At 39.6% G+C, this 27,010-nt stretch overlaps 1 protein-coding gene and 1 pseudogene across 1 annotated transcript; one reads left to right on the plus strand and one right to left on the minus strand.

Moving 5' to 3' along the window:
• Positions 1-26,912, minus strand: nploc4 (NPL4 homolog, ubiquitin recognition factor). The gene is given in 18 exon segments (XM_020925063.2): positions 1-4,600; positions 5,007-5,109; positions 5,851-5,967; positions 6,076-6,168; positions 6,326-6,397; positions 8,356-8,516; positions 15,139-15,188; positions 15,190-15,263; positions 16,428-16,499; positions 18,893-18,979; positions 19,469-19,648; positions 20,658-20,781; positions 21,177-21,271; positions 21,906-21,954; positions 22,041-22,280; positions 22,873-22,982; positions 25,097-25,177; positions 26,734-26,912. Coding segments are annotated over 18 exon segments (1,884 nt in total). The 5' UTR covers positions 26,749-26,912; the 3' UTR covers positions 1-4,439.
• Positions 13,769-13,875, plus strand: LOC129407970 (5S ribosomal RNA; annotated as a pseudogene).
• Positions 26,913-27,010: the final 98 nt, after the last annotated feature.

Here is a 27,010-nt window from a genome sequence, read left to right on the forward strand (position 1 = left end):
TGGTAGGAATAGTTTATTATTATTTTATTTAGTTTAAATCCATGTGAACAGCGCCCCCTTGTGGAGCTCCAGTCGCTGAAGAGGAGGAGCAGTGTTTGCTCAGCAAACGTCCAGATCATTACAAAAGGAAAAGCTGTCCATGACATCAGAGAAACGCTCGCAATTCACACCAAAAACTGGGCAAAAAAACAACCAAATTCAGCTACAACTAAAATCTGTCCTCCTCACTTTGTCAATGGAATAACAGCTAAAAGAACCGCACGCCTCTTACACAGATCGGTCTGAGCGAGGCGCCCCTCTCCCCAAAACACAACAGCCCCAGAGTCAAACTGTTCAAACGCAAAACTTCACTTAAGGGCAGTGTCCGATACTATGGGCTGGGTGCAAACAGCTGATTTACTAAGATGGAGTTTAAAGGTGCACTGTGTAACTTTTCTGGTGAAAGATCTGCCCCCTGATAGTCTCCATGGAGAGGTTATTCTTTGGCCTAGAATATTCCACAATATGGCATTAAACCTATCTTTATATTGGTGACGCCGCACGACCAAGTTCCAGGTCAGATCTGTGGAGAGGCGCCCCCACTCACAGTAAGAACGCATGTTTTTCAAGGTATTTTTGTGCAATAAAAACCCTTGCAACTGAGAAAATACAAGATAGTCAGGTTTAAAGCTATACTGCGGAACATTCCAGGCAAAGCCATAACATCTCGACTTCCAGACAAACAAGTGGCATAACCTTCACCAGAAAAGTTACATGATGCAGCAACTAAATGTGTTTTTTGCAGATTGGAACATTTGTGCACTTTATTATTATTATTTTTTTTTTTTAGAGTGTCAGTTGGAAAAGTGATTTATTAATGCGTTTTTATAAAGATGACGTGAACTTTTTAAACCAGTGTAAAATGGCTAAATGTCCGTATGTATTTTAAGTGCTTTGGTTTCCATGGTTTCGGTTTGTGTTAAGGCTTGGACCGTTTGATCGTCTCGCATTTTGACATCATTCTTTATGTACATTTTGGTCCAGACATAAGCGTGATACATTTATTCTGTCATGCTATTGTGACGTTTCTCCAAGTGCTGTGAACGTTAAGTGTTTCTTCTGGTCTCTTCTTCTCAATGTAAAAGTTTTAAAACAAATCATTTTTGTTTTGTCAGTGCAAAAGAAATAAATCTGAATTATGGATTAAGTTGGTTTAGATGGGCTGGACTTGGTTAGAACTTGTGCAGTCCTGGTATTCATGGTTGGCTTGTCTTTATTGCCAAATTTCTTTCAACTATTAAGACTTCTGCATTAATTAAAAGGTCCAATATTACGCAAAATTAACTCTTGTGAGCTTTAAGACATGTTATAATGTTGTTAACTCACCAAAAACATACCTGGAGTTGTGTTTTGTTTCATTCGCATGCATTCATTCATGCTCCATTCCACCTTGTGATGTCATGAAGTGGTAGTTTTCAAGTTAACAGCGAAGTTTTACCTTTAGTTCAGTAGAAATTGGCAACTCCAGAGCTAAAATTATCCAAATGATTCCAGTGAAGGTGTGCAGAGTAGAGCACCTGTATTACTACATGACATCACAAAGTGAAATGGAGTGTTTTCAGTTTGAGAGAAAAACTCAGTCTAAATATGCAGGTTTGTGTGTTAAACATGTGAATGAAACAAAACAACTCCAGGGATGTTTGTGATGAGGAAACAGTATTATAACAGAATCTGTGTATCATTCGTTCATTCGTTTTTTTAAATAAAACCAAAACTAAGAAAATGAAAAAACAACTAATTTTTTCATTATTTGTCTCCAAAACAAAAATGAAAAAAAAAAACAACTGAAAATTATTAGTTTTTTTCAGAATTCTATTTTGCGTTTAAATGAATAATGGAAAAAGCGGATAACGCCCGATTCCCGTTTACGTGACTTAAACTGCGATGCCGGACTGAACCAGGACTGAACCAGGACTAAACCAGGACTGAACGAGAACTGAACCAGGACTGAACGAGAACTGAAGGAGAACTGAACCGGGACTGAAGCGGGAGTGTCGGAGTTGCACACACGTAGACTGTCAGGTGATCAGGACTGAGACTGGGACCAGACCGGGACCAGATCTGGACCAGACCAGGACCAGGACTGAGACAGGGACTGAGACTGGGAGAAGATCAGGACTGAGACCGGAACGGGGACCGAGACTGAGACCAGGACTGAGACCAGGACAGAGGCCGGAACGGAGACCGAGACTGAGACCAGGACTGAGACCAGGACTGAGACCAGGACTGAGACCAGGACTGAGACCAGGACTGAGACCGATTTAGACCTGGTTCAGTCCTGGTTCAGTCTGTCATCACAGTTTAAGTCTCGGAAAATGGACACGGGCGTTATAAATTTTTTTTCCATTATTCATTTAACCACAAAATCAAAAACTGAAAAAACAAATCGTTATCCATTTTTTCATTTTGGTTTTGGAGACAAATAATGAAGAAAATAGTTGTTTTTTCATTTTCTTATTTTTGGTTTTATATTGAAAAACAAATGAACGAATGATACACGGATTGAACAGATCAGAAAACAGCGTAATATGGGCCCTTTAAACAAAAAAATATCAAGATTAAGGCTTGCGAAGTATTAGATAAAGAATCAATAGACTTTAGTTTTGTCAGTATCCCATTCAAAAACAGCAGCTGTACAAAATCGACATCATCATCCCTATTTTTCAAAAGATTTTAAAGACGGCACCCACTCTGTATCCAGATGTGGAGCAGCTGCCGCGTCCTTTGACCTCTCCGCTTTGAACAACGAAATGATGAGAAAAACATGTTTGAATTCGGGGGGAAAAAGAGCTGATAGATAGAAGGGAAGGAGCACCAGTAGTTTAGTCTAAAAGCACCATTTGTCCAGTGTGACGTCTTGTCTAAAGAGGATCAGGCTACATATTTACTTTTGCTATTAATCGTCAAAGCTACAATGCAAGTAGGTGTGAATTATTTTCGAGATAACAGCCACAAAAAAAAATCAAACTGTATTTTTTTTTTGAGCTTTTATCAATTCAGTCAAGAGTAATTTTGTTGCAGAAGAAGAAAAAAACTGAAATACTAAATCTAAATATTTGTTACAATCACTAGCCAGATATCAAAAGAAAAACTATCCTGGTTTGAAAATAGAAAACTGTTCCCTAAAAATTATGTACCATTGCAAGATAGGGCCATTGAGCATTTATTTTATCACCTGCTTTAACGTTTTTATATTTTTGAAAATAAATTATTGTAGGATTTAATTGGGAGAAAAAAGAAGGAGGAGGAAATCCTAACCAAAAAGTGCTTTAAAGTTCTCAACATTAGTAAGTTTTGCACAGTTTGATCCATTATATAATTTATTCAATGTAAACCTGTAATTTTCTGTTTTTTAATGCCTGAAAATGAAAAAACGAGAGGCTCAAAAATGTGAAAACGAGACATTTGCAGGAAAACCATTGCAGCTGCTTCCTGGTGTGTGATGTCACTGCAGGAAGTGGGCGGGGAAAGGGGCTTCAAGGGCCTCAGTGTGGGTTTGGGACGCGTCTTAATTCTCAAAATGTAAACTCCTCGATTCCTTTTGTTTGTAATCTTGTCCAAAGAAAAGAGGGGCAAGTCGTTTCTTAATGGTTCTCACTATGGAGGTCAATAGAAAGTGGAAAATTCTGGTTTTGCAAGTAAAATATTCTTTTGTTTTCCTAAAATAACTTTCAAAATCAAACATTCTGAGTTTAAAGGAGCACTATGTAACTTTTCAGGAGGAAGATCTGTCATCTGCTCGTCTCCGTCTGCTTGGAGATGTTCCACTTTGCTCAGAATGTTTCAGTAAGGCATTAAAACGTATCTATTTCCATGGAGACAAACTGGTTACAGGCCAAGATACAGGTCAGATCTATGGAAAGGCAAGCCCATTCACAATAAAAATACATATTTTTCCGAGATATTTTTTAGCAATAAAAAGATGTATAAATTGAATAATTGCAAGACAGATAAGTTAAATGGTATACTGTGGAACATTCCAGGCAAAGCAATAACATCTCCATGGAGACGAGCAGGTGGCGCATCCTCCACCAGAACATGTACGTAGAGCACCTTCAAGTACGAGAAACTAACAAAGTATGAGGCAACTTATGACCACACTGAAATAATATTATATAATCTAAAAAGTAAAAGAATTTGAACAAAAATAACTTTAAAGTTTCAGATCCACATATTTCGTGAGAGAGCACAAAGCTGATAAACCAAAAATCAAGCTTTCAAACTGTTTAATAGTTAGTCTCAAGTCAATGAAGAAATGAATGAAAATTTTACTTCCAAAACCAGCTCTATTCAAGGGGCAGGTTTAACAGGTGAGGAGCTGGAGAGTTGAGGTTTTGTCAAAATGACCCTTGGCGGTGTGTGTTGGGAGGAGGTGGGGCCTAGCTGTGAGGGGGCGGGGCCTAGCTGCGTGGCAGGCTGCACATTTCGCAGTGCTCGGTGCCCGGCTGGTTCATGAAGGTGCAGTGCAGACAGGACCACATGGAGGAGGCGGAGACTGGTGCCGAGGGACCGCCCATCGCACCATAACCATGAGAACTGGACGGCTGGCCACCCACTGTGCCTACACAAACGGAGTACACTTAGTTATTACTGTCCAACATTTACACAGTATACAACATTCTTATTGTCCCCTAAAGGTCTTTATCGTCTGCATGTGACTCCATCCTTCAATAATGCAGGGAAACCTGTCAGAAGCAGAGTGCTAGGCTCATGGTACTTAGTCTATTTTACAAATTATATGAAGAAAAAAAAAAGTACTTAGAGGAAATCCACCCAGACACAGGTACAGGCAAAAGCAAGTCATAGTAAAGAATATTTCAGCTTATTTTTTTACAGTAGAAACCATTTTAAATTGGATTTACTTTATGGCGAAATACCTAATATTTTCTCTAAAAACTTTCCAGAACCATGTATGGTCAGAGTGGTCTCTTGTTGATAACTGCATGTTTATTCTGTCTGTGACTTACTGCAGAGTTGCTCGATTGTTGCCCATTGCTCAGATTTTTTCCAGGTTTGAGCCAAATCTTCATTAGACGTCTTCACTGCATCGAGGAGCAGACCAATACTGTCCTGTGAAAATGACATTTCATTTAGTCAAACTTGACCCACTTTAACAATAATAATGGTCTGTGTTTAGTGTTCTTCGGGTAAATGATTAGTTCACCAACAGGTGATACTGATCAGTGTTTCAGCATTATGTCAAACCTTCAAAATGTCAACAAATCAACACAAAATCAGAACCATGTTTTTGGCTCAAATCCTGAACCATGAATCACTGAAAACATCCTCCTCTGTAACGTTTTCCATATGAGGCTCTTAATGATTAAAGAAATAACATGAAACATGTTGGAGTAATAATGAAGAATGAGATGGTTTCATATTTGACCTGTGGATCTTGTGCTCTTATCAAAGTTCAGGGGGAAATGGTTGGTGAGGTAAGTTTTGAGGTCAGTTTCAAAGTCTTTTCTATTTAAAAAAAATAAATACAAAAGATTCCTGGTGGCAGGATGCACCTGCATCACTCTTAACAAATTTAAAGCAAAATTTTAGATCATTCTACATGGAGATATGAATGTTCCAGGAAAAGAAAGGGAATCTCCATGGAGACAACCTGCAACCTGCCCTCCACCAGAAAAATTACAAGTCAGGTCTGTGGAGAGAATTAGCCCCAAATGACCCAAATGTTCTATATTGTTTTCAAAGTATTTTGACTGCTATTCAATTAATTTTCAGATTAGACCTGAAACCATTTTTTCTTTAGACAATTTAAGGGAAATAATAGGAAAAAACGAGTTGTGTGTTTTGTCTCACTCCTAAAGGCATGACTTCGTTGGTGACCAGGAAGAGCAGCAGGTGGAAGTCTGACACAATGTTCAGGAAAACCGTGGAGCTGCACTGGGACAAGTACGTGGCTAAACTGTGGAAATCCTGAAACAAACGTAAAATAATGGTTATAAACAGTAATATAAATAATAATAATAATAATAGTTATAAAAAGTTCAGGATGTGTGAATGCATAAAGTGTAGAAGTCTTACTTGTGTTTCTCCGAGCATTTCCCGGTTTTCGATGGGGAAGCGTTGAGACGAGGAGAACGTGTACTGGGGGTCCTTTGGGAAAGTGGTTGTGATCTGTTTAAAAAAGGAAAATGCTATCAGTTTATTTTTAAATACAGTCAAATAATTTCAGTTGAATTAATCGATATATGAAATAAAAAATGTCCAGAAAACAAAATTCCAAAATGCAACTCCAACGTCTAAATATTCCCACTGATCAGACAGAACTCACATCTATGATCAGATACTCCACAGGAAGCGGCCGAGCTAGAAACGTGACGTCATTCCCAAATTTATCTTTATCCTGTTGAGAAAGAGAAATACATTAATTAAACCATTTTGGAAAGATAACTGAAAGGGGTTTATTGCAATAATTATGGCCCCAAACTCTGGAACGCTCTGCCCCTCCATGTCCCAACAGTCCCCACAGTGGAGTGTTTTAAGTCTCGTTCTCGGTCTTTTAATACCATGTGAGTTTTGTGGTCCTCTGTGTCTTTTATTTTTATTTTTTTTATTTATTTATAGTTTTTATGGGGGATTGAGGAGATCCTCAAAGTATTCCTTCCACCGCCGGACAACGTCCCCAGTCGAGGTCAACAGCTCTCCCCCTGCACTGTAAACTCCTGAGGCGTCGGACGGTTTGCCAAAATTTCTTTGAGGTCGTCCGATAGTCCTCCTCCATGGCCTTCCCGAACTCCTCCCAGCTCCGAGTTTTTGCCTTTGCGACCGCACAGGCTGCAGCACGCTTGGCCCACCGGTACCTGTCAGCTGCCTCAGGAGTCCCATGAGCCAACAAGGCCCGATAGGACTCCTCCTTCAGCCTGACGGCATCCCTTACTTCCAGTGTCCACCACCGGGTTCGGGGATTGCCGCCGCGACAGGCACCACAGACCTTACGCCCACAGTTACGAGCGGCCGCATTGACAATAGAGGCTGAGAACATAGCCCACTCGGACTCCATGTCCCCAGCCTCCCCCGGAATCTGGGAGAAGTCCTCCCAGAGGTGTGAGTTGAAGGTTCCTCTGACAGAGGGCTCTGCCAGACGTTCCCAACAGACCCTCACAATACGCTTGGGCCTGCCAGGTCCCTCCGGCTTCCTCCTCTGCCAGCGGATCCAACTCACAACCAGGTGGTGATCAGTTGACAGCTCAGCCCCTCTCTTCACCCGAGTGTCCAAGACACGTGGCTGGAGGTCAGATGACACGACGACAAAGTCGATCATCGACCTCCGGTCTAGGGTGTCCTGGTGCCACGTGCACTTATGGACACCCTTGTGCTCGAACATGGTGTTTGTTATGGACAAACTGTGACTAGCACAGAAGTCCAATAACAAAACACCGCTCGGGTTCAGATCAGGGAGGCCGTTCCTCCCGATCACCCCTCTCCAGGTGTCACTGGCGTTGCCCACGTGGGCATTGAAGTCCCCCAGTAGAACAACGGAGTCCCCAGTTGGTGCACTGTCCAGTACCCCTCCCAGGGACTCCAAGAAGGCCGGGTACTCTACATTGCTGTTCGGCCCGTAGGCCGACACCACAGTGAGACACCTGACCCCGACCCGAAGGCGCAGGGACATGACCCTCTCGTTCACCGGGGTAAACTCCAACACGTGGTGGCTGAGCTGTGGGGCTATAAGTAAGCCCACACCAGCTCGCCGCCGCTCCCCGTGGGCAACGCCAGAGAAATGTAGGGTCCAACCCCCTTCAAGGAGTTGGGTACCAGAGCCCAAGCTGTGCGTAGAAGTGAGCCCGACTATATCTAGCCGGTATCTCTCAACCTCCCGCACAAGCTCGGGCTACTTCCCCCCCAGCGAGGTGACATTCCACGTCGCCACAGCCAGATGCTGTGTGTGCGGACCAGGCCGTCGGGACACCCGTCCCCGACCACCGCCCAGTCCTCTATGCACCCGACCCCTATGAACCCCTCTGCGGGTGGTGAGCCCACAGGAGGGTGGACCCACGTCGTCCTTTCGGGCTGAGCCCGGCCGGGCCCCGTGGGCAAAGGCCCGGCCACCAGGCGCTCGCATTCGAGCCCCAACCCCAGGCCTGGCTCCAGGGTGGGGCCCTGGCTGCGCCATACCGGGCAACGTAACGGTCCTCGATATTGAACTGTTCATATAGGTTCTATGAACTGCTCTTAGTCTGCCCCGTCACCTAGGACCTGTTTGCCATGGGAGACCCTACCAGGGGCGTGATGCCCCGGGCAACATAGCTCCTAGGATCAACCTAAACCTAAAACAAGTTAGTGTAAAATTCTCCTCCATACCTTGTAGAAGACATCGGGGACGTACTGTTCGGGGCTGGACTCTTTGGCGTATCCAAGCTCTGAGGCGTCTTTACAGGGCAGCAGACACTCGTCCCGCACCAGAGCCATGCACTGATTGGACACCTGGTACCCCTCGAAGTGCACCTGGTTATCTGGGCCCCCTACAGGCAGTCACAGGTACAACAGGTTTAGTACAACAAACATAAGGACCATGGGCTCTGTTTAAGCTTACGACACAAACCAGGAAGACGTTTAGAAACATTTGAAGACAACTTCGGGTGTAGTTCCTGACACTGGGCTCGCCGACCAACTGTGATACAACCCACTGGCGTAAATATCATCAGCGGTAAAGACTGCGTACGTATCTGCTGTTTGGAATCATCTTGAATTTGGCGCAAATACCAGCTCAAACGTACCACTGGCTTGAAAGTCCCAGCTCAAGCATCCCATCCTCCCTCCGGGCACCACCTTCTCTTGGGCGGCACACGGACAACTGCTCTGCCCGGGAGACGGGGGACGACCAAACCAAACGTCAGGCCTTGTTTATGTCATTTTACTGATCTTCCCAAACTGGAATATTCCTGAGGAGTAATTTGACTCACTGTATTAACTCTATTTGTGTCTGTTTGAGACCAAGAATGTTTGCATGTTTTGTTTGTATGTATGAATAAATGTGTTGAGATATATTGTAATTTGCATGTGTAATTAATACAATATATATCAATTTTTTTTAATATATGTATATAGATTAAAAGAGTTTCATAAAGGGCACAATTCAAGGGACTTTCCAGCTTGGGGACCCTCGCAGCTGATTTCCTTTGACGCCCTTATCTCTTCTAATCGCATGTACCCAGTGCGTTAAGAGTTGTGTGTCATCGGGGAAATTATTTTTAAAAACTGAGGTATGGTTGTAATTGTTGATTATCCGAACATAACGGAACACTACAATGACATTTAGATGAAGAAAATTGGGACATTTTCTTGTTTTTCCTAGAACAGAGCTCGCCAGAAGTTGTAATCGCATCTTCCCAAACGTCTTCCTGGTTTGTGACATAAGTGTGAATCGAGCCTAATGAAATTCAAATGCATACAAAATTGTCAGTTGTCAGTTAAAGGTGCACTGCATAACTTATCTGGTTTATAGGTTTATATGTGCTGGGCTCGACATTAACGGTTGTCCGCTGGTCCGGGGCAACTAAAACTTTTGTCCGGGCAAGTACTCTCCTCTGCCTAGTTGCCCGAGCGGGCAAGTGAAAATAAAGCGACACAAATCTAGTCCCCCAGTAATAACTATTTATTTGGTTGATAAACAAAGCGACGGGTTGTCCGTTCATAACGCATTTTTTTCATTTCCGTGAAAGGAACAGATAAGTCCAACCTTTTGAACTGCCACGAAAAACGGCCGCGGTGACAAGTGCTCACTTCATGCGCGCTGCTGTGCGCATCACAGTCAATGTTTTGTCTTTCCCACTGACTGTAGGCATCTTAAATAAAACGGACGTAGTATTACGCTGCCTCCTGCACCACAATCTTTGCCCAGTCAATCAAAAATGTCCCTTAGTGCGAACCGCGCCACTCCACCCCTTTTGTTTTGTCTCTCATTCTACCGTCACATCTCACATATGTAGGAAACTTCATGACGCGTCGGAATGAAAAGCGAACTCAGGGCTAAACCCAACTCCAAAAATTTGCCATATATTTATCAAGCCTACTCACTAATCTCAGTAATTAGTTAAAATGCATAGGTTATTATTATAGCCTGTGCTTTTGGGAATAACATTCACTGGGACGGTACCGGGGCGTCTCCAAGCGATACGTGCGCTCTGTGAGCGGGGCGTGTGTCACCGGAGGACCACGCCGCGTGACATTAAACCCTGCTTCTCTACTTCAGTCCTCATGGAGCCCTGTACGTGCACAGTCCCACATCGTACTGAGATCCATTCATAGAGAACAGTCCTACCTGTGCGCCTCCAGTGCGTCGCTCCAGTGCCACGCGCGTAAATCCCGTGTTTTTCTTAACCTATTACGCAGCGACGAGAAGCGCGAACAAGGACCTAAATTTAAGCAGTCCAAACTAACTCCACAGTAGAGGACCGAGATATGTAGTAGTTTTCTTTATAAGTGCGCAAAGGGTATAGTTACAATTTATGTTTTATGCAAATTAATGGCCAATATTATTAAGAAAATACTTTTCAGTCTCATTGAATAACTTTATATCTATGTTAATTCATATTTTAAAACAGAGTAGGCTACTATACACGGTTCAGGTATAACTCCAAATGCGCACGCAAATAAACACACAACTGATTGTCACGAAGACTGACCTGCGCTTAAGTTTCGCTTTTGTTTCTCGTTTTCTGCACTTTATATAAAAGGCAGCGCATGGAGCATGTGCTCTTACTTTGATTAATAACTTTACGCTTTTGCTACTCGGAGGAGGACGGAGGAGAATTATGGAGAACTTTAGGCAGATTCGTTTGGATACATCTTTACGCACACGCGCTCCACGCTGGATATATTTACCAATGAGGAGCAGGGTTTTTGCGGAGTTTTGGTTAATATTATGTTTGGCTTAAATTTGACACGGACACTGCAGGCTGTGGATTTATTATTACGCACTTTGGCTTTGAGACTCTATAAACGCCCCGCACTGGAGACTGGGTGTTTTCGGGTGGATACAAGTTTCACGCTGCACCTTGTTTCTTCAGCTCATCTGTTTTACCGGTAAAAGACACACTGCACTTAGTTTGGACACATGTAGGACATGCTCGACATGTTAAACATGAGCGCTGTTTGTGCAGTACATTTGCGCAGAGCGCAGTACTGACGCGTGAACACCTGCACTACTGATAAATTGAAGTGAAATTAAAGTGTGTGTTGGCTTATTGACGCGGGCATTTAATGAAAGGGACCGAAAGTGGGCACCGAGCGAACTTTTGTTTTTTTAATACCAGTTTTTTAGTACTTACCAGTACTTACCGGGCCTTTTCGGTCGATGCCTACTTGAAACAGAGTTTCGATACCCAACACTATCTGCGCAGACTATAGGCTCGAGCAAGTCCAGTTCTATGGTGTACTGGCACTAAAATATTTGGAATGTGAAATGTGCAAGTGAAAGTCGGTTTCTTAACCTGTGGGCGAGGGTCCAAGGGAAGGACTATATAAGGCTATATATTTTGTGAAGCTCATGAAGCCAAAATTAACTTTAAACATACAGAAAGTAAATCAGATGTAATGCAAAGTAGTGTAACTCCATTACATATGAGGGACAATACTGCATTACAAAATGTTACACTGCAAAAGGCAATATGTATCACAGTTTCAGATTAACTTGCTCATTGGTCCCAGCATTGGTCCCAGATGACAGCAACATAGATGTTCTGTCATATTTATCTATAATCACATTAGTTCTAGTTGTTACCTGCCCATATGGGTCTGACAACCTGAGACACGTTGAGGCACTCTTAGATCTCTGAGTGGATACAAGAGAGAACAATTTAATATGAGAAAGACCAATGATAATCATTTTCATCTCATATACATACAAATTTGGACACACTTTTTCATGTATGCTTCTTTTTTCCCTCCATATTTACACTGTGGAGTGTAGTCTGAAATGATTTAAACTTGTTTTATATATTTGAGATTCTGCCCCACTCTCTCAAACCATTTAGTCATTGTGGTCATGTTATGTTGGTATTCATATGAAAAAAAAAGTTTTTATATGCCTGTGCTAGAGTTCTAGTCAAGACTGCGTTAACTGAGGCCAAGACCTGTCCGAGACCTCAGGGTCCTGAGACCAGGACAAGACCAAGACCTCTGAGGGTCGAGACCAAGACCACAGCCCATCGAGACCAAATATCATGACCATCTTTGTCATTTTTTGACATTTATTTGGATTTTACAGTTATTTTGGCACATATATATCTCAATGTTTTTAGAAATCTATCTCCATTTTATCTGATAAATGTTAATTTAAGATTAAATTAAGACAAGCAAACTGTACTGTACTGAACACTGCCCTTTTTTAGACTCTCACCCACAGTTTGAGAACCCTTTCTTTAAGAAAACTTCCATTGGTATTTTACACAAAACTGCTTCAAAGTGAATGCAGTGGGTAGGATTTTAAACCCGTTTTGTCAAGTTTCTAACTGGAGTTACATTCACTTGCTGGTTTTGCAGTGGGATTTACCACATTTACCAAAACGCATGTCGTGACAAACATAGATGCATTTTGAGCACTTTTATTAGGCAACCTTCAACCACATGTAGCAGTAGTGCTGCTTTGTGCCAACAATGTAACATAAATTTGGATTCGTTTTTAGATTTATTTTTCTAATCTGTGGGCATTGAAGAGGGAGCCCGTTTGTGCTATATGCAGGGAGGAACGAGAGCGCGAAAAGAAGGAGCAGATGACGTGAGGCAGATGGGCAGGTAGAATGTTTTAAAAAGTTTAACCTGCCCTGTGATACATTTTGGGTACGAGAGGGTACACGCTGTTGCGGACAAGGCACGCGCGCTGGGGGCGCTCCACACAATGCACAGGCTGCAGCGAGACACCCCGCACGCCCCCGCACACCGGTACAAGTTTATTGCTGAGAGCAGTGGCCGTAATGAAATATGATCGCACCTGTCTAAAGTCAGACCTCGAGTCCGAGACAAGACCGAGTCCAAACGTGGTCGAGTCCGAGACGAGACCAGTAACTCGTGTAACCTCGCGAAACCACAGCCGTGTGTCAACGCAAAGGCGGTTCTACCGGCAGCTTGCAGCAGGAAGTACACGCGCAGCTCTGACTCTGTGTTTCTCAATGAGAAAGACGATCAAATTTGACGGGCGCGTTTAGCCGCTTGTATCAGGTCTACAGTTAAACTAACAGCTGAACACACTTGTATTTACCTTCTGTACAGGCTGACCACGGCAAAAGCCACGATTTAAAAAAAGTACATTTTAAAGCTCTTATTAACAGTCTTTCTGGACCTGGGCCCTTTTACATGACACACAGATCTGCCCCAGGAGCACGTTGTCCTGACGGTAAAGGCACAAATACAACCAAAGATTCATGCTCTGTGTATTTTGATGGGGATACGTGTAGAGTGTCAAAAAATAGGATGGATCCTATTTTTCTGAAATCTACGCATGCAGGACATGTTGCTCCATACGTGCGTCTAGCACCTGCAGTGAAGCCGTCCTCATTCACTTTTCCATGCATTCTAAAAGTTAAACGTCCAAAAGTTGCAGTTTTTACGCTCGCATAGAGCGAAAATGTACGTGCAGTCAAGCCAGGCCCTAACAGCTGAACAGACTTGTATTCACCTTCTGTACAGGCTGACCAGGGCAAACGCGAGGATTTCAAAAGCAAATTTTAAAGCACTAATTAACAGTATTTTTCTGGACATGGGCTCTTTCACAGGACACTGTGGCCATACCGGCCTGATCCCGTCAGATCTCAGAAGCTAAGCAGGCTGGGCCTGGGTAGTACTTGAATGGGAGACCGCTAGGAATTCCAGGTGCCACAGTGGGTCGTTGTGTCCTTAGGCAAGACACTTCACCTGCATTGCCTAGTATGAAAGAGGTGTGAGCGTGAGTGATGGTGGTGGTCGGAGGGGCTGATGGCTCAGATTGGCAGCCTCGCTTCCGTCAGTCTGCCCCAGGGCAGCTGTGGCTACAGTAGTAGTTTACCACCACTGAGTGTGAAGTGAATGAATAATGAACTGTAAAGCGCTTTGGGTATCTTGAAAAAACGCTATATAAATGCTATCAATCAATCAATCGACACAGATCTGCCCCAGGAGCATGTTGTGCTGAGCCAGGCCCTAAAAAAAGGTCTAGAGTACTACGACACTAGCCTGTGCACATATTTAAAATTATATAATTAACTGAGCACCATTTTGTTTTTCCGGGCAAGTAAGTCTGGGTGTCGGACAAGTAAAAAATTATAGCCACTTGCCCGGGCAAGTACTTGTAAATGCTTAATGTCAAGCCCTGATGTGTATCCTATAAAATATCTTGCTTTCATGGCTAAAGTGCACTATGGTGGCACAAGTGATTCTTATTCAAAGTCTAAAAATATTCTCTGTAAATAGCCTTTTTCATCATAGTATTTGGCTCACTGTTACAGGCAACACTTTTTTCACAATTTTTTACTTTTTCACAGTTCAGAAGATACAATATTTAGTTGTTTTTTTAATTACCATTATGCCAAAGATGGTCATTTTTTTTTATTCTGAAAGCCATGGATAGTTTTAAGATGTTATCGTACTGTTGACATGCGAAGAATGTTTTGTTTTACTTGTCCAGCTTGTTTATGACTGGGGTTGGCTTCTAGATTAAAGGTGCATTTTGGAACTTTTCTGGTAAAGGCTCTGCTAAGTTATTGCTTTGCCTGGAATGTCCCACACTATGGCATTAAACTTATCTCTGTGAGCAGGTGACTCCAAGACCAAGTTACAGGTCAGATCTGTGGAGAGGCGACCCTGCTCACAGTATGAATACACGTTAGGCAAAGCAATAACATCTCCATGGAGAGAAGCAGATGGTTAACCCACCAAGAGGTCAATCATCGTCAAAAACAAGCTGGACAATGAATCGGTAAAACAAAACATACTACTCCTCATGTGAACGTAAAAAGAATTTGGTCTGATAAAACTAAATATTTTACTGCACACATTTTCCTCTCCTTCAGGATGTTGTGCAGATGTTGGCACTATCATGGCATAGTTCGATTCTCTCTTACTTTCCTTCATTATACTGGTACAATGCAGATGTTTATTTGATCTTTGTACCTGTTGCGAGGACTGTGACAAACTTGGATCCGAAGTGGCCCTCTGGAGAGTCTGCAGGGGTTCGGCTGCTGGTTTTGGAAGTGTCCGGCCGTGATGCACTCCTCCGCGCTCAGATAGTACGAGTCCTGACGTAAAAGAAAGAATGATTTAAGTTGACACATAATGATGATACAGGACTACATTTTTAAGGCATGTTGGAGACATTTTAATCATTCATACATTTTAAAAGGTGCACTGTGTAACTTTTTGATTGGGGGTCTGTTACCTTTTTGTTTCTCTGGATACGTCAATGCTCTGCTTAGAATGTTCCACAGTATGACATTAAACGGCTCTACTTTACATTTATTTATAAATTACAGGAGGTTTTATAGCTCAAAATACTTATAAAAACAGGCATTCTGACTGTAAGCAGGGTTGCCTCTCCACAGATCTGACCAGTAACTTGATCAAAATAAAATGCCTTTATTGATTTAAGACATGCCGTAAATTAATAAAGGCATTTTAATTTAACCAGTGAGTGCCTTGGGTTTTTTGTATCTTTTAACTGACTTCCCTTCCCAAAGAGCACCACTGAGTTTTATCTACTGTGTATTATCCTCTGGAGGTCCAGGAAGCGCTTTTTTTGAAACCTTTTTTAGTACCTTGGTCTGGTTTGGTCTCCATGATGATAGACAGGTTAAAAACCATGTGAAACATTCCAGACATGTTTAATTTAATATATTTCACATTATATTTAAGATATTTCTTTGACTTGACTGAAAATGTGTCCTACTATGATAAAGCCTCATAGTGTAAAAAAAAAAAAAAAAAAAAAAAGACTTTGTATATTTATATATAGAGATTTTTCTTCTTTAGTTAGGGGTGTTTTTATTTGCACCAAAAAACATATCTGTACTTTAAGCATATATCACAAACCTGATTCTCATTATTTGAAATGTTATGGAAATGTTATTCTTTTGGCTCTTTCTCTCTACACAGTATGGTATAAAACATATCTATCTCCGTGGAGAATGTTCCAAAGTACTGTTTTAACTTGCCACACCATCTACAGAAAGTTTTGCAGTGTTACGTTAACAATAGTACAAAATATTAGACAATGAGCACTGAATAAAAATATAACTCTCTCTTCAAATTGGCAAATCATCACATAATCAAATGACTATTTGATTCCACCTAACATATAAATCCACATTTTAAATTAATCACCCAGAAACATGTTTATGAAACAGATACAAACTTTAAACAAAACCCACGGTTGTAAAATTGTAGTGAAAGTGCTTTGAATTTACCTGGTTTCTTGTGTAGCGTACTGTCCCTATTCTTGTGTCCTCAGAAACCAGGTCAGTGAAAATCCAGCCAACCTACAATAAAACAAAAAAGCACCAAGATAATGTCAAAGCAGGATTATAATATTGAAGTAGCGCTTTTAAACATGTGGGGAGGATGCACCAGAGTGAGCCGTGGGACATATGGAAAGGGTTACCCCCATTTGTGCTGTGAAATATCAGGAATCCAACGAATGCCTCAAGAAATTTAAACCTGACAACTGTACCCATAGACACCCGATAGACTTCTCACACACAATTTGGCATCACAGAGCTTTGAACTGTGTCGTCACACCTCACTGAATCTTCACTTAGTCTAATGTTAAAGGTGCACTGTGTAACTTTTTTGGTGGAGAGCCCATCAAATTCTTTATTTATTGCTTTGTCTGGAATGTTTCACAGTGTGGTATTAACCTCTCTACCTTCATGGAGATCAAACCAGATCAAGTTACAGGTCAGATCTGTGGAGAGGAACCCCCACTCACAGTCACAATACCTGTTTTTCTAGGCATTTTTGAGCTATAAAACCACCTGTGAGTGCATAAATATAAGGTAGAGCCGTTTAATGTCATACTGTGGAACATTCCAGGCTGAGCAATGACATTCACAGAAACAAGAAGGTAATGAACCCCCAACCAGAAAGTTACATAGTGCACCTTTAAAGCAATGGAGATTTTACAGTGCTAAATAGAAAACTTCTTCTAGCATTCAATAAAAATTTTACGCTTGGATGAGCTGAGAAACGTTTTCAACCCAAATAAATGTTTGTTCAGTTGACAAATTAAATTTCTTCTTTGTCATGGATTCTCCCTGGACGACTGAGGGATTCTACACACATTCAATAAAAAGTATTCTGATACATTAGAAATATAGTCACAAAAGTAAACAGAAGAACCATGAAATAATGTATTTTGTGGAAGTTTTGCACTTATCGCCAATAATATTTTTTTTTATGTTTGATCACAAGGTCTGTAGCAAAACAAATTCATTTGGTGGAAATAAAAACTGCTAATAGTAATATGTATTATAGTATATTCTGTAGTAGTAGAGACGATTTCTACAAATTTTGAAGAAATATGAGATTGAGTTCATGAGAACGAGACAAGACCATATTTTTTGATTATTTTAACATAATTCTTAATATATAAATTTACTGATTTACTTTCCAATTTTGGGCTCAAATTTTTATAATTTATTAGATTTTATATTTTTTGTTTCCATTCTAGTACTGCTTTTTGGAATTGTAAAAATTGTACATCACATAACACTTTTTTTGTCCAATCCAAATGTAAACAAAATGTAAACCCTATGAAATACATTTTTAGATGCAACACTGATCAAAATGTGGGTTTTAGTATTGGGAGTTTTCAGTTTTCAGCAAGCACAAAAACTACATTCTCTTACATAAATTTTTAAAACATTATAATCAAACTTTTAAATGATCTAGTAAGTAATGTGGGATTAAAAACATGCATGTCTGTGTCTGGATGGGGGAAGGAATAAGAGAGATGCCACAGTAACACAGGGAGGACACAGAGAAACATAAATCATTTAAAAAGGTGAGAGGGCAGAGTTTGTCTCTCCGTTGGAAATCAGGAGCTCGAGTTACAGAAATGTGAAAGTCTTGCAAACTCTTCAGCCTTAACCGAAAATTTACTGCCAGCGTCCACAAACATCAGAGCAACTTTCTGATCACCATGACCGTGAAAACAAATATTATGAGATCTAATATTTAATTAATGTTTTTTTTTTACAAGTTCAAACAGAATCAGAATCAATACACAGTTTCTAATTCTGGACATTTTCAAATTCTTATGGTGGTGCACACAGTTTTATAACATTAAGTTTGGCAGTTCAATTCCTGTTCCGACAAGCACATACTGTGGCTGTGTAATTGGTCAAGACACTTTACCCACATTTCCTAGTATAATTGTGGGGTGTGAATAATTAGCTGTTTTCCAGGCGGGCTGTTGGTGCAGATTGCCAATCAAATCAATTCTGCCCCAGGGCAGCTCTGGCTACAGCAGTTAAACATCACTACTAAATAACACCTATACCTTATTACCGCATTTTTCGGACTATAAGTCGCACTTTTTTCATGGTTTGGGTGTTTCCTGCGACTACTCCAATGTGACTTATATATTAAAATGTTCACAATGAAGTTGCGAGAGAGTGCTCTAGGCTTGTGTGTCAGTATCTGCTGCTCAGTCTTCGATGAAAGTCTGATATTATAAAATAAATTTCCCCCAAAAAGTATGACTTATATTCCAGTGCAACTTCTTTTATTTTTTTCTTCTTCATTACGCATTTTTTGACTGGTGTGACTTATATTCCAGAGCGACTTATAGTCCAGAAAATATGGTTTTGTCCTTTTGTTTCCCTTAAGAAGTTACATTACAAACTAGATACACAAATAGACAGATACACACCTTGCACAGTCCCAATTTGGCTGCGATTTCATCCACGGCCACTGCTTTGGGATCCTCCAACAGCTCAAGACTGTTTTGAGTTGCCGTCTGCAAAGAAAAATATAAGACTGAAATTTTAAAAACATAATAAAAATCACTAAAAATAAAAAAAAATCAGGGACGCGAGCAAATCCAAATTTCATTAAGGTTTCCAATATAATACAATACTGAATGAAAACTAAAAATATTGGGTTGTAATCTGTATAAAACCTGCCAGCCCCAGTTCAATAAAAACCTGCAAACCTAACCCCAATAGTAATAGTTGTTTTGAACAATATTAGAGCCAAAAATCAAAGTAATGCTTGAAAATAATTACAAAAATAAATAAATATATATCTACACTATATACTACTGAGTCAAATACAAAGTGAAACAAATATCAGCTTCCTGTTCTATGCAACATTTTGAGGACCTTTTCCCATTCCTAAAGATATAATATTTTATTTTAAACTTGCGCTATGACAACAGTCCTAATTTTTCATCATTCTAGACCCATAGATACTCTATACCACCCAGACACTGTAGTAAGTGCAGTACCTGTGGTGGTTCATAGATGGCAGCCACCTCTGCTCTGATGCCCAGGGGGATGTCTTTGTGCTCGGTGTAGCGTCCATACAGATAGCCCATCCTCTGGCTCCCCGTCTTCCTCCAAAAGTCCAGGAAGCGGTCAGCGATGGTGTGGTTCTCAAACATGATGTTGTCTACATGTCTGTATTTCTATAAAGAGACAAGAGCAAAGGAGGATATAACCTAGGGTTGTCCCAATAATTACTATATCAGTTTATTGTTCAATATATGACAGACGGAACAATAGTTTTGGGGGGTCAACGATTATCCTTTTTTTTTCTTTTTTTTATTACATTTTGTCATTTTCCCTGTTCTATGATTAGATTTATGCTGTAGAGGGTTGAAAAATTACCCTAACCTTATTAAAGTGTTGCATTCTGCTGTTTATTTATTGCAATTTGTGTTTTCAGTAATATTGTACATTTAGAACAGTTTTTTGGAGATAATTCTACTTTAATTCTACTTCAGTACTATTGTTAGGCACCTATAATTTCTTCAGCAATTTTGTGTAATTCTGAAAAGCTTAACTACTGTGACATGCACGCTTGTAGACTTAAGGTTAATGTTTGTCCCAATTTAAGCCAATTTGAATGAATAAATGATTATTTATTCGGACAGTAATACATAGAACATACATAGAAAACTTAAATACATAGATATAACACAAAAAGTAAATATTTCTCTTCAATAATAATAGGCAAAAATAAATGTTACGCAGATTTTCCTTGTGTCCGAAAAAGGAGTGGGAGGAAGTAAATACTTATTTAACCCCCCCCCCTTTGATTTCAGTCGGTAAAAACTGTACTTAAGAAGCACTTTGTACCAGGTCATTCCATTATTAAAAGAAAGTTGTTATCTTTCTGTATTCAAGCAACAGGATTTAGGGATTGGCAATATGTCATAATAATGTAGACAATAAGAAAATGTTCTTTCTGAGCCTAGGTTATGATTTTATAGCTATACATTCACTTAAAGGCTTTATTATTTGTACCCCTTGAATAAAACGGGGTACAAATAAAATTGCAGCTACCTACTTCTCTGCAGTTGGTTTACTCCATCCATCACTCCCTGATGTTAACTAATAGGATGAGGGTGTTTATCAAGTCAAATATCTTATCTACCACCAGTATTACGCTTTCCTGTTTATGCGTTGCAGTACCTGTCTGTTCAGTGTGATGGCGCTAGGTTGACACTTTGTGCAGATTCCTTCGGGCCACGGAGGATGACCTTCACAGCCCGACTTTATCTTACAACTGATGTTCTCCAGCGCAGCAAACTTTCCCCTAAAAACATCAATACAACAAGCACATTAAAACACAATAATAATGACTATTACAGTCCACCTAAAATTGTAATTGTAACTGAGCTCCATGATGATAGAAACGTTTAATACCATACTATGAAACATTAGAGACAAAGCAACAACATTTCCACCGATAAAAGCATTTGACGGACCCTCAGAATGCACCTTAATATAACTTCAGCTTTCGGATCACCAGGCCTAAATAAGAACTAAATATGTCACGCAAATCATGTAAAAGGTAGTTTTGTGTGAAGGTGTGATTAACCCAAAGAACAACAAATATACAAGCTAAAAAACATGGACAGCCCTTATACCACCACAGTTTTAAGTAAAATCTCTATTTCGTTTTAAACAGTGGTCAGAGGCAGGACTCACTTGTCTGCTCCTCCGGTCAGTTTGCGCTGGTAGGCATGGAACGACATGTGCTTCACCGGAGGATCCAGGTGGTTCAGATAGTCCTCGTCAAAAGGCTGAATGGGAAAGAATTAATAAGATTTTAGTACAAGTTTGTAAAATTAAACTTGTACTGTTGTGGATTTTGTCACTGATTTCATGATCCTCCAAATGAGAAGAAATTAAAAGTGAGTTTGATGGTTCACGTCTAATGATCAACAAATTAAAACTTTTTACAAAGCTTTATGATATGGGCTGAATATCATTCGTAATGAAGACCAGACTTCAGTTTGTATAAATATTGACAAAGAAAGCTGCAACACCAAATCCGGTTAAATATGACACATCAATAATTGAAATATTTTTTTACACATTTTGAATGACCAATGTCAATGACAATAATTATATAGTCCAATTATAAATATAATTATATTTACACTGGTACTATAATTATACAGCCATAATTATGTAGTTATTGACACTGATCATTAGGATTATACATTGCTTTTAAAACATGTGTGGAGAGCTGTCAATACAAAACATTTTGTGGTAGTTTTGTCTGTAAATGTGCAATATCAAAAACTAATCACACTGTCAGGTCTCAATACATGTTTATGTAATAGCATTTTTTTTTTACTTTATTCAGTTTACCACTGAAAATGACTTTGTATTATTGCTAAAAGCAGCAAAAACTATTAAACCTCTAATTACCTCTAATGGTACGCAGTGCACACATTTCCCCATGGCACCATGGCGACAACTGCAACAATAACAGCAAACTGCCATCAATATACAAATGAACATAATAACATCATGACTTATTTTCTAATGTACAATGCCTCTTACAGCTGTGGGTCCCTGTTCCTGTAGATTTTTCCATCTTGTTTGGTCAGATACTGGTCGATCTCATCTTCCTGGACGTGATTTGAAGAGAAGGAGTGAGGGATGATTGAAGAGGAAGAGGATGAGGAAGAGGAGGAAGAGGAGGAGGGGAAAGATGAAGAGGAGTGGGGCATCGCGGTGTCCATGACTTCAGCTTGAGACGTACTGGCTCCCGATGGGAACAGAAACAGCATGTCTCCGTGTCTAAACAAGAGGAAATTATGAACTTTTAACAAGACAAACTGTTTGAATGTCTAAATGTCTTTCAAAATGGCAAATATAAAAGAAACAAATCATGTGGCTGAAACTTCTGAATCACTTCAAAAAGGCTCTGTACCTGGTTTTAACTGTCTTAAAAACATCAAAAACAGAACTAGTTCATCTTAAATGGTTTGCAGTGGTCAAAAGTTCATTCAGAGCATCCTAATTATTCACCATGATGAATTTATAAGTGCTTTTCACAACTTCTAGAAGCATGGCATAAAGTCAACAACAACAAGCATGCTTACAGTGCACTTCCTGATTATCAGATAATTAAAACTGTTGGAAAAAAATCTGGTACAGAGCCTTCAAATACTAGGGATGGGCGACGTGTATTAGTATCATTGATATTTGTAAGATATATTTTGTTCTGCTGATTTTTTTCTCATTCAAATTGAAACAGAAGAGCAATGAAGTTAAACAATTAGACAATAACACTAATTATCTGTATTTTCTAATATAATGAAGTACAGATTTGTTTTTGCACTGAAACACTGAAACCTCAAACATAAAAGTGTGTTTGGTGAGGAGTTACTTGATCTTGAGGATACTGAGGGTCTTGTTCTGTGACAGGATCTCTCCAGTTTTGTTGCGATTTTGATAAATGGAGAAGCCATTAGAGTTGAACCCAAACTCTTTGCCCACCTGAAAAGTAGACATAGAAATAAATACATTTAACTATAATAGGCTTTTCATTCACTGACAGCCAAGTGTTTTAAAAGATGTAACTAAATTATTTTTTTCTTTTTTTTGTCAAGATAATGCATATTCATTGTCTGTAAACACACCCGACTGTAACCAAGGCCCAATTTACACTCATTGTCACACATCACTCATACAGTGAGTGCACACGGCAGACACTTGAGGTGAGGCAACTGTCTTCCCCAAGGACACAACATATTTACAAATAGTTTTTCAGTTGCTGTGAGAAAAAAAACACATGACAACTGACACCATGACTAGACCTAAAATCTTAATCTCATTCTCATTGTCTAAAACAGACCTGACACATACAGCCCTTTGGTTGACCCTGACAGGCCTGGCATTGCTTTTATTTTAGGTGTTTTTTTAAATTACATTTTTTGTAAGCCAACCTCACTTTTCATTGCTTAGTCATAACAAAAACTCTTACCAGTCTTACCAGCTCGTCAGAACAATGTTATTTACTGCGTTTTATAAAGAAATATAAAGAAAAAGAAAAAATGTTATGCAGAATTGAGTTAAGCATTTAGCCCGGCCCTCCGCAATATTTTTTGTTTCCCATGTGGCCCCATGGGAAAAAATAACTGCCCACCCTTGGTCTAATATATCACCATTGCTTTAGTATGTGACTAGTTTTATGAAATCAACTTTCTGAATGATAAAATTCATAATGTAAGTATCATGAACAGCCAGATAAAGTATACATATTTGGGATGGGACAAGCTCTCCAGCCACAAGATCTCATGAGACAAGACTGTGCACAAATTATGATATATAATATATTATTATATAAAACCGTCAGCCCAAAATGTATTAGAAAAGTCTAAATCTGGTCGTCTTTTTCTTTTGACCAAGCTTATGTCTCGTCTTGTGGAAATTGTATCCTCATCCCTAATATTTAATTGAACAGTTTATATACATAATTTTTGCATCTGAAATTATAATTTGGGGCTCTTAATGATTATAAAATGAGCTGTATAACAACAATTTAAGTGCTGTATAAACACAAGGTACATTCTGGCTCTTGTGCTGAGAGGTAACACTGTCAGACTGGAATGATCACTTTGCTTTGTCTGCAGATTAGGCTCCACTAGACTGTCACGGTTTGTCTGAACACTGGTTTAGGATTGCACCCATCACGGGAGAAAAAAAAAAACATGCTGGCTCAATGAGCTACTTCCTACCTCAGCAGAGAGTGGCATGAATTTTTTAACATTTGCGACAGAAGTCTAACTCTGAAGAACTAATTTCCACACAAGGCTATTTTAAACCAGCTATTTCAGAAGTCCTCAACTGTCCCGTGTAGCTTTTAATATCTCACTTCAATTATGAAAAACAAAGGGCTGAGTCTGTAGCAGGAAATAGCAGCTGTGGTGGTGCAGAGTGTGTTACAATTATGCAAAGTAGAACCATCATGAACAATAACTACTCTGAGAGATAGATTTAGATTTATTAATTTTGTAATCATGCAAACATTAGGAAGCTGGTCCATGTAAAAGATGTATTGCGCAACATTTCTGGTGGGGGGGTCTGCTACCTACTTGTCTACATGGAAATGTTATTGCTTTGTCTAGAATTTTCCAAAGTATTGATTAAACCTATCTATCACAAGGGAGACAAACAGGTTACAGCTCTACACTATATTACAGTTCAGATCTGTGGAGTCACCCCTATTCATAGAAGGAATTATTGTATTTTTGAGCAATATAAACACCTGTATTAAATAAATGCTAGATAGTTGTGTTTAATGTCACACCATGAAACATTTCAAGTAAAGCAATAACATCTCCACGGAGAAAAATAGCTAGCAGACCCTTCACCACAAAAGTTGCGCAGTGCACATTTAAGCTGTATGCAAAAATGTGGAGTAGTTGCAACATGACACAAAGACATTGTGGTTTAGATCTCCAAGTAAAAGTAAAAATATCTTGCCATGAAGACAGGACCAATATTTCTTCATTCCATTATCTATTATCATTGTCTATTCCACCTCCCATAATCCAAAAACACACAGCAATTGTTGTGTTGTCTTTAAAAAGAAAAATGTTTACACTAACCTTTTTAAGAAAGGCAGCTGCTGTTTCTTTTCTGGTTGAAGGAATTTTCTTCATCCCATCTGGAGACTGAACCCTGATGATCTGCAACACAAAAACACATAAAGGTCAGTGCTTAATAATTAGGAGTGTTTGTTTGAGTCATTTTCATTATACATTAATCCCTTTATCAACATTGTTAACCACCAGCTTATTGTCATTGTCCATTACATTTTATTAGCAGTTGTCTCGTTACAAAAAAACTTAATAAACATCAATTGGAGTTTATCATTAGGGCTGGGTATCATCAAGAAGTTGCAGATTCAATACAATTCGATACGGTATATTTCAAAGTTCTGTGAAAAACAATGGTGTGATACTAAAAATCTACTAAGTCTGCTAAGTTTGTGCAAAGTTAATATGAAAAACACCCATTTTACTCATCAAAACAGTGGAAATGTCAACACAATTGTAGCTGTTACACAAAATAATTTAGTAAAATACTCCTAAATCTCCTAGTCTTTTTGATTTATTAGCTCTTACTGTGTACTCTCAAATAGCAATGTATCTATACTCAGGTATCTCAGGACAAAATTGTTATTAAAGAATTAGTTCTTAATGTTTTGCCTGGTATAATAAAAGTTTACTGAAATAAATAATCAATTCAATACAGCACAAGTCGTTAAGGCAAAAGCCCACAGTGTAACTTTTCTGGGGGAGTATCTGTCACCTATTTGTCTCCAAGAAGATGTTGGTTGTTATAATGTTCCACAGTATGGCATTAAACATATTCATCTTTATAGAGCAGATGATGCAACCAGGTCAAGTTACAGATCAGGTCAGTGTAGAGGCGAGTGTGTAGAGTCAGCTCATGGTACGATCATGGTTTTAGAGACTTTTATGACTCTACTTTTATGACTTTTACAAAATTTCTAAAAAGCCAGGTCACGTTTATGCTGCAACATTGTGTATTCATTTATCAAATTTGTCAAGCTTATATAGATATATATATATACTACATAAAAATTTAAATAAAAATTTAAAAAAATTAACAATGCTGTGTCTGAAAGTGGTTTAATGATTTTTGGCAGCAGGGGGCCGCTCTCTGCTGAGGCAAAGGTCAACAAAGATAAGACCCTCCCACTGGATGTCAATTTCCAAACTCTGTCACTGTCAAAAGGTTATCACACTATAATGACGATGCAAAAAGTGAAAATAAAAGTAGCTTTGATGGCCTGTGCTCATCTCCTGTTACTATTGCACACCCTGCACACATGAAAAACAACATAGCTACAGCTGTCATACGGATTAAGGTGATTGATTGGAAGTTAAAGAGGTTACAGTTTATTTAAGCCCCCGGGTAGCATTACATTCAGTCAGAGGCTACTGTTTAGCCAATAAGACGCAGTGTATAATTGAATATTCACTGATAAATATGTAAAAATCCCCTAACTCCAATCCCGTCTCATTTCATCTGAGCATCTGCATAGCCAAAGGGTTTATCGTAGCTTGTTTATTAGCCATCTAAACAGGCCACAGTGGCTCTTTCATTGAGCTAAGTAACATTAGCCTCTGTGCTAATTCTGCTGCCTCATCACTATGTAGTTGAGCTAAAGAACGAGCTAACAGCGGCTAACTGTGGCAATCTTTATCATACTCACGATATTATCCGCCATGTTTCTGGGTTGGCTGCTCCCGATCGAAGTTGATTTATGCGTCGACAGAAGAGGAAAATTAAATAAGACTTTCTGTATCTATGTCAACGAAACTCCATCCCACAACTACAGATACCGGTTGTTGCAGACATTAGAGTCCCACCGGTCCAACTGCGAAAAGCGTCCGTGCGAAACGTGATTTGTTTTAGATGAAAATAAGTTCCGAATTGTGGAAAAACATATTCTGAAAACCATTATTTGCGTGTTTCAGCTGTCTGTTTAC

Source organism: Boleophthalmus pectinirostris, unplaced genomic scaffold, assembly GCF_026225935.1.
Source record: "Boleophthalmus pectinirostris isolate CB_2022bp ecotype Guang Dong unplaced genomic scaffold, ASM2622593v1 HiC_scaffold_14, whole genome shotgun sequence".
Classification (NCBI taxonomy): domain Eukaryota; kingdom Metazoa; phylum Chordata; class Actinopteri; order Gobiiformes; family Gobiidae; genus Boleophthalmus; species Boleophthalmus pectinirostris.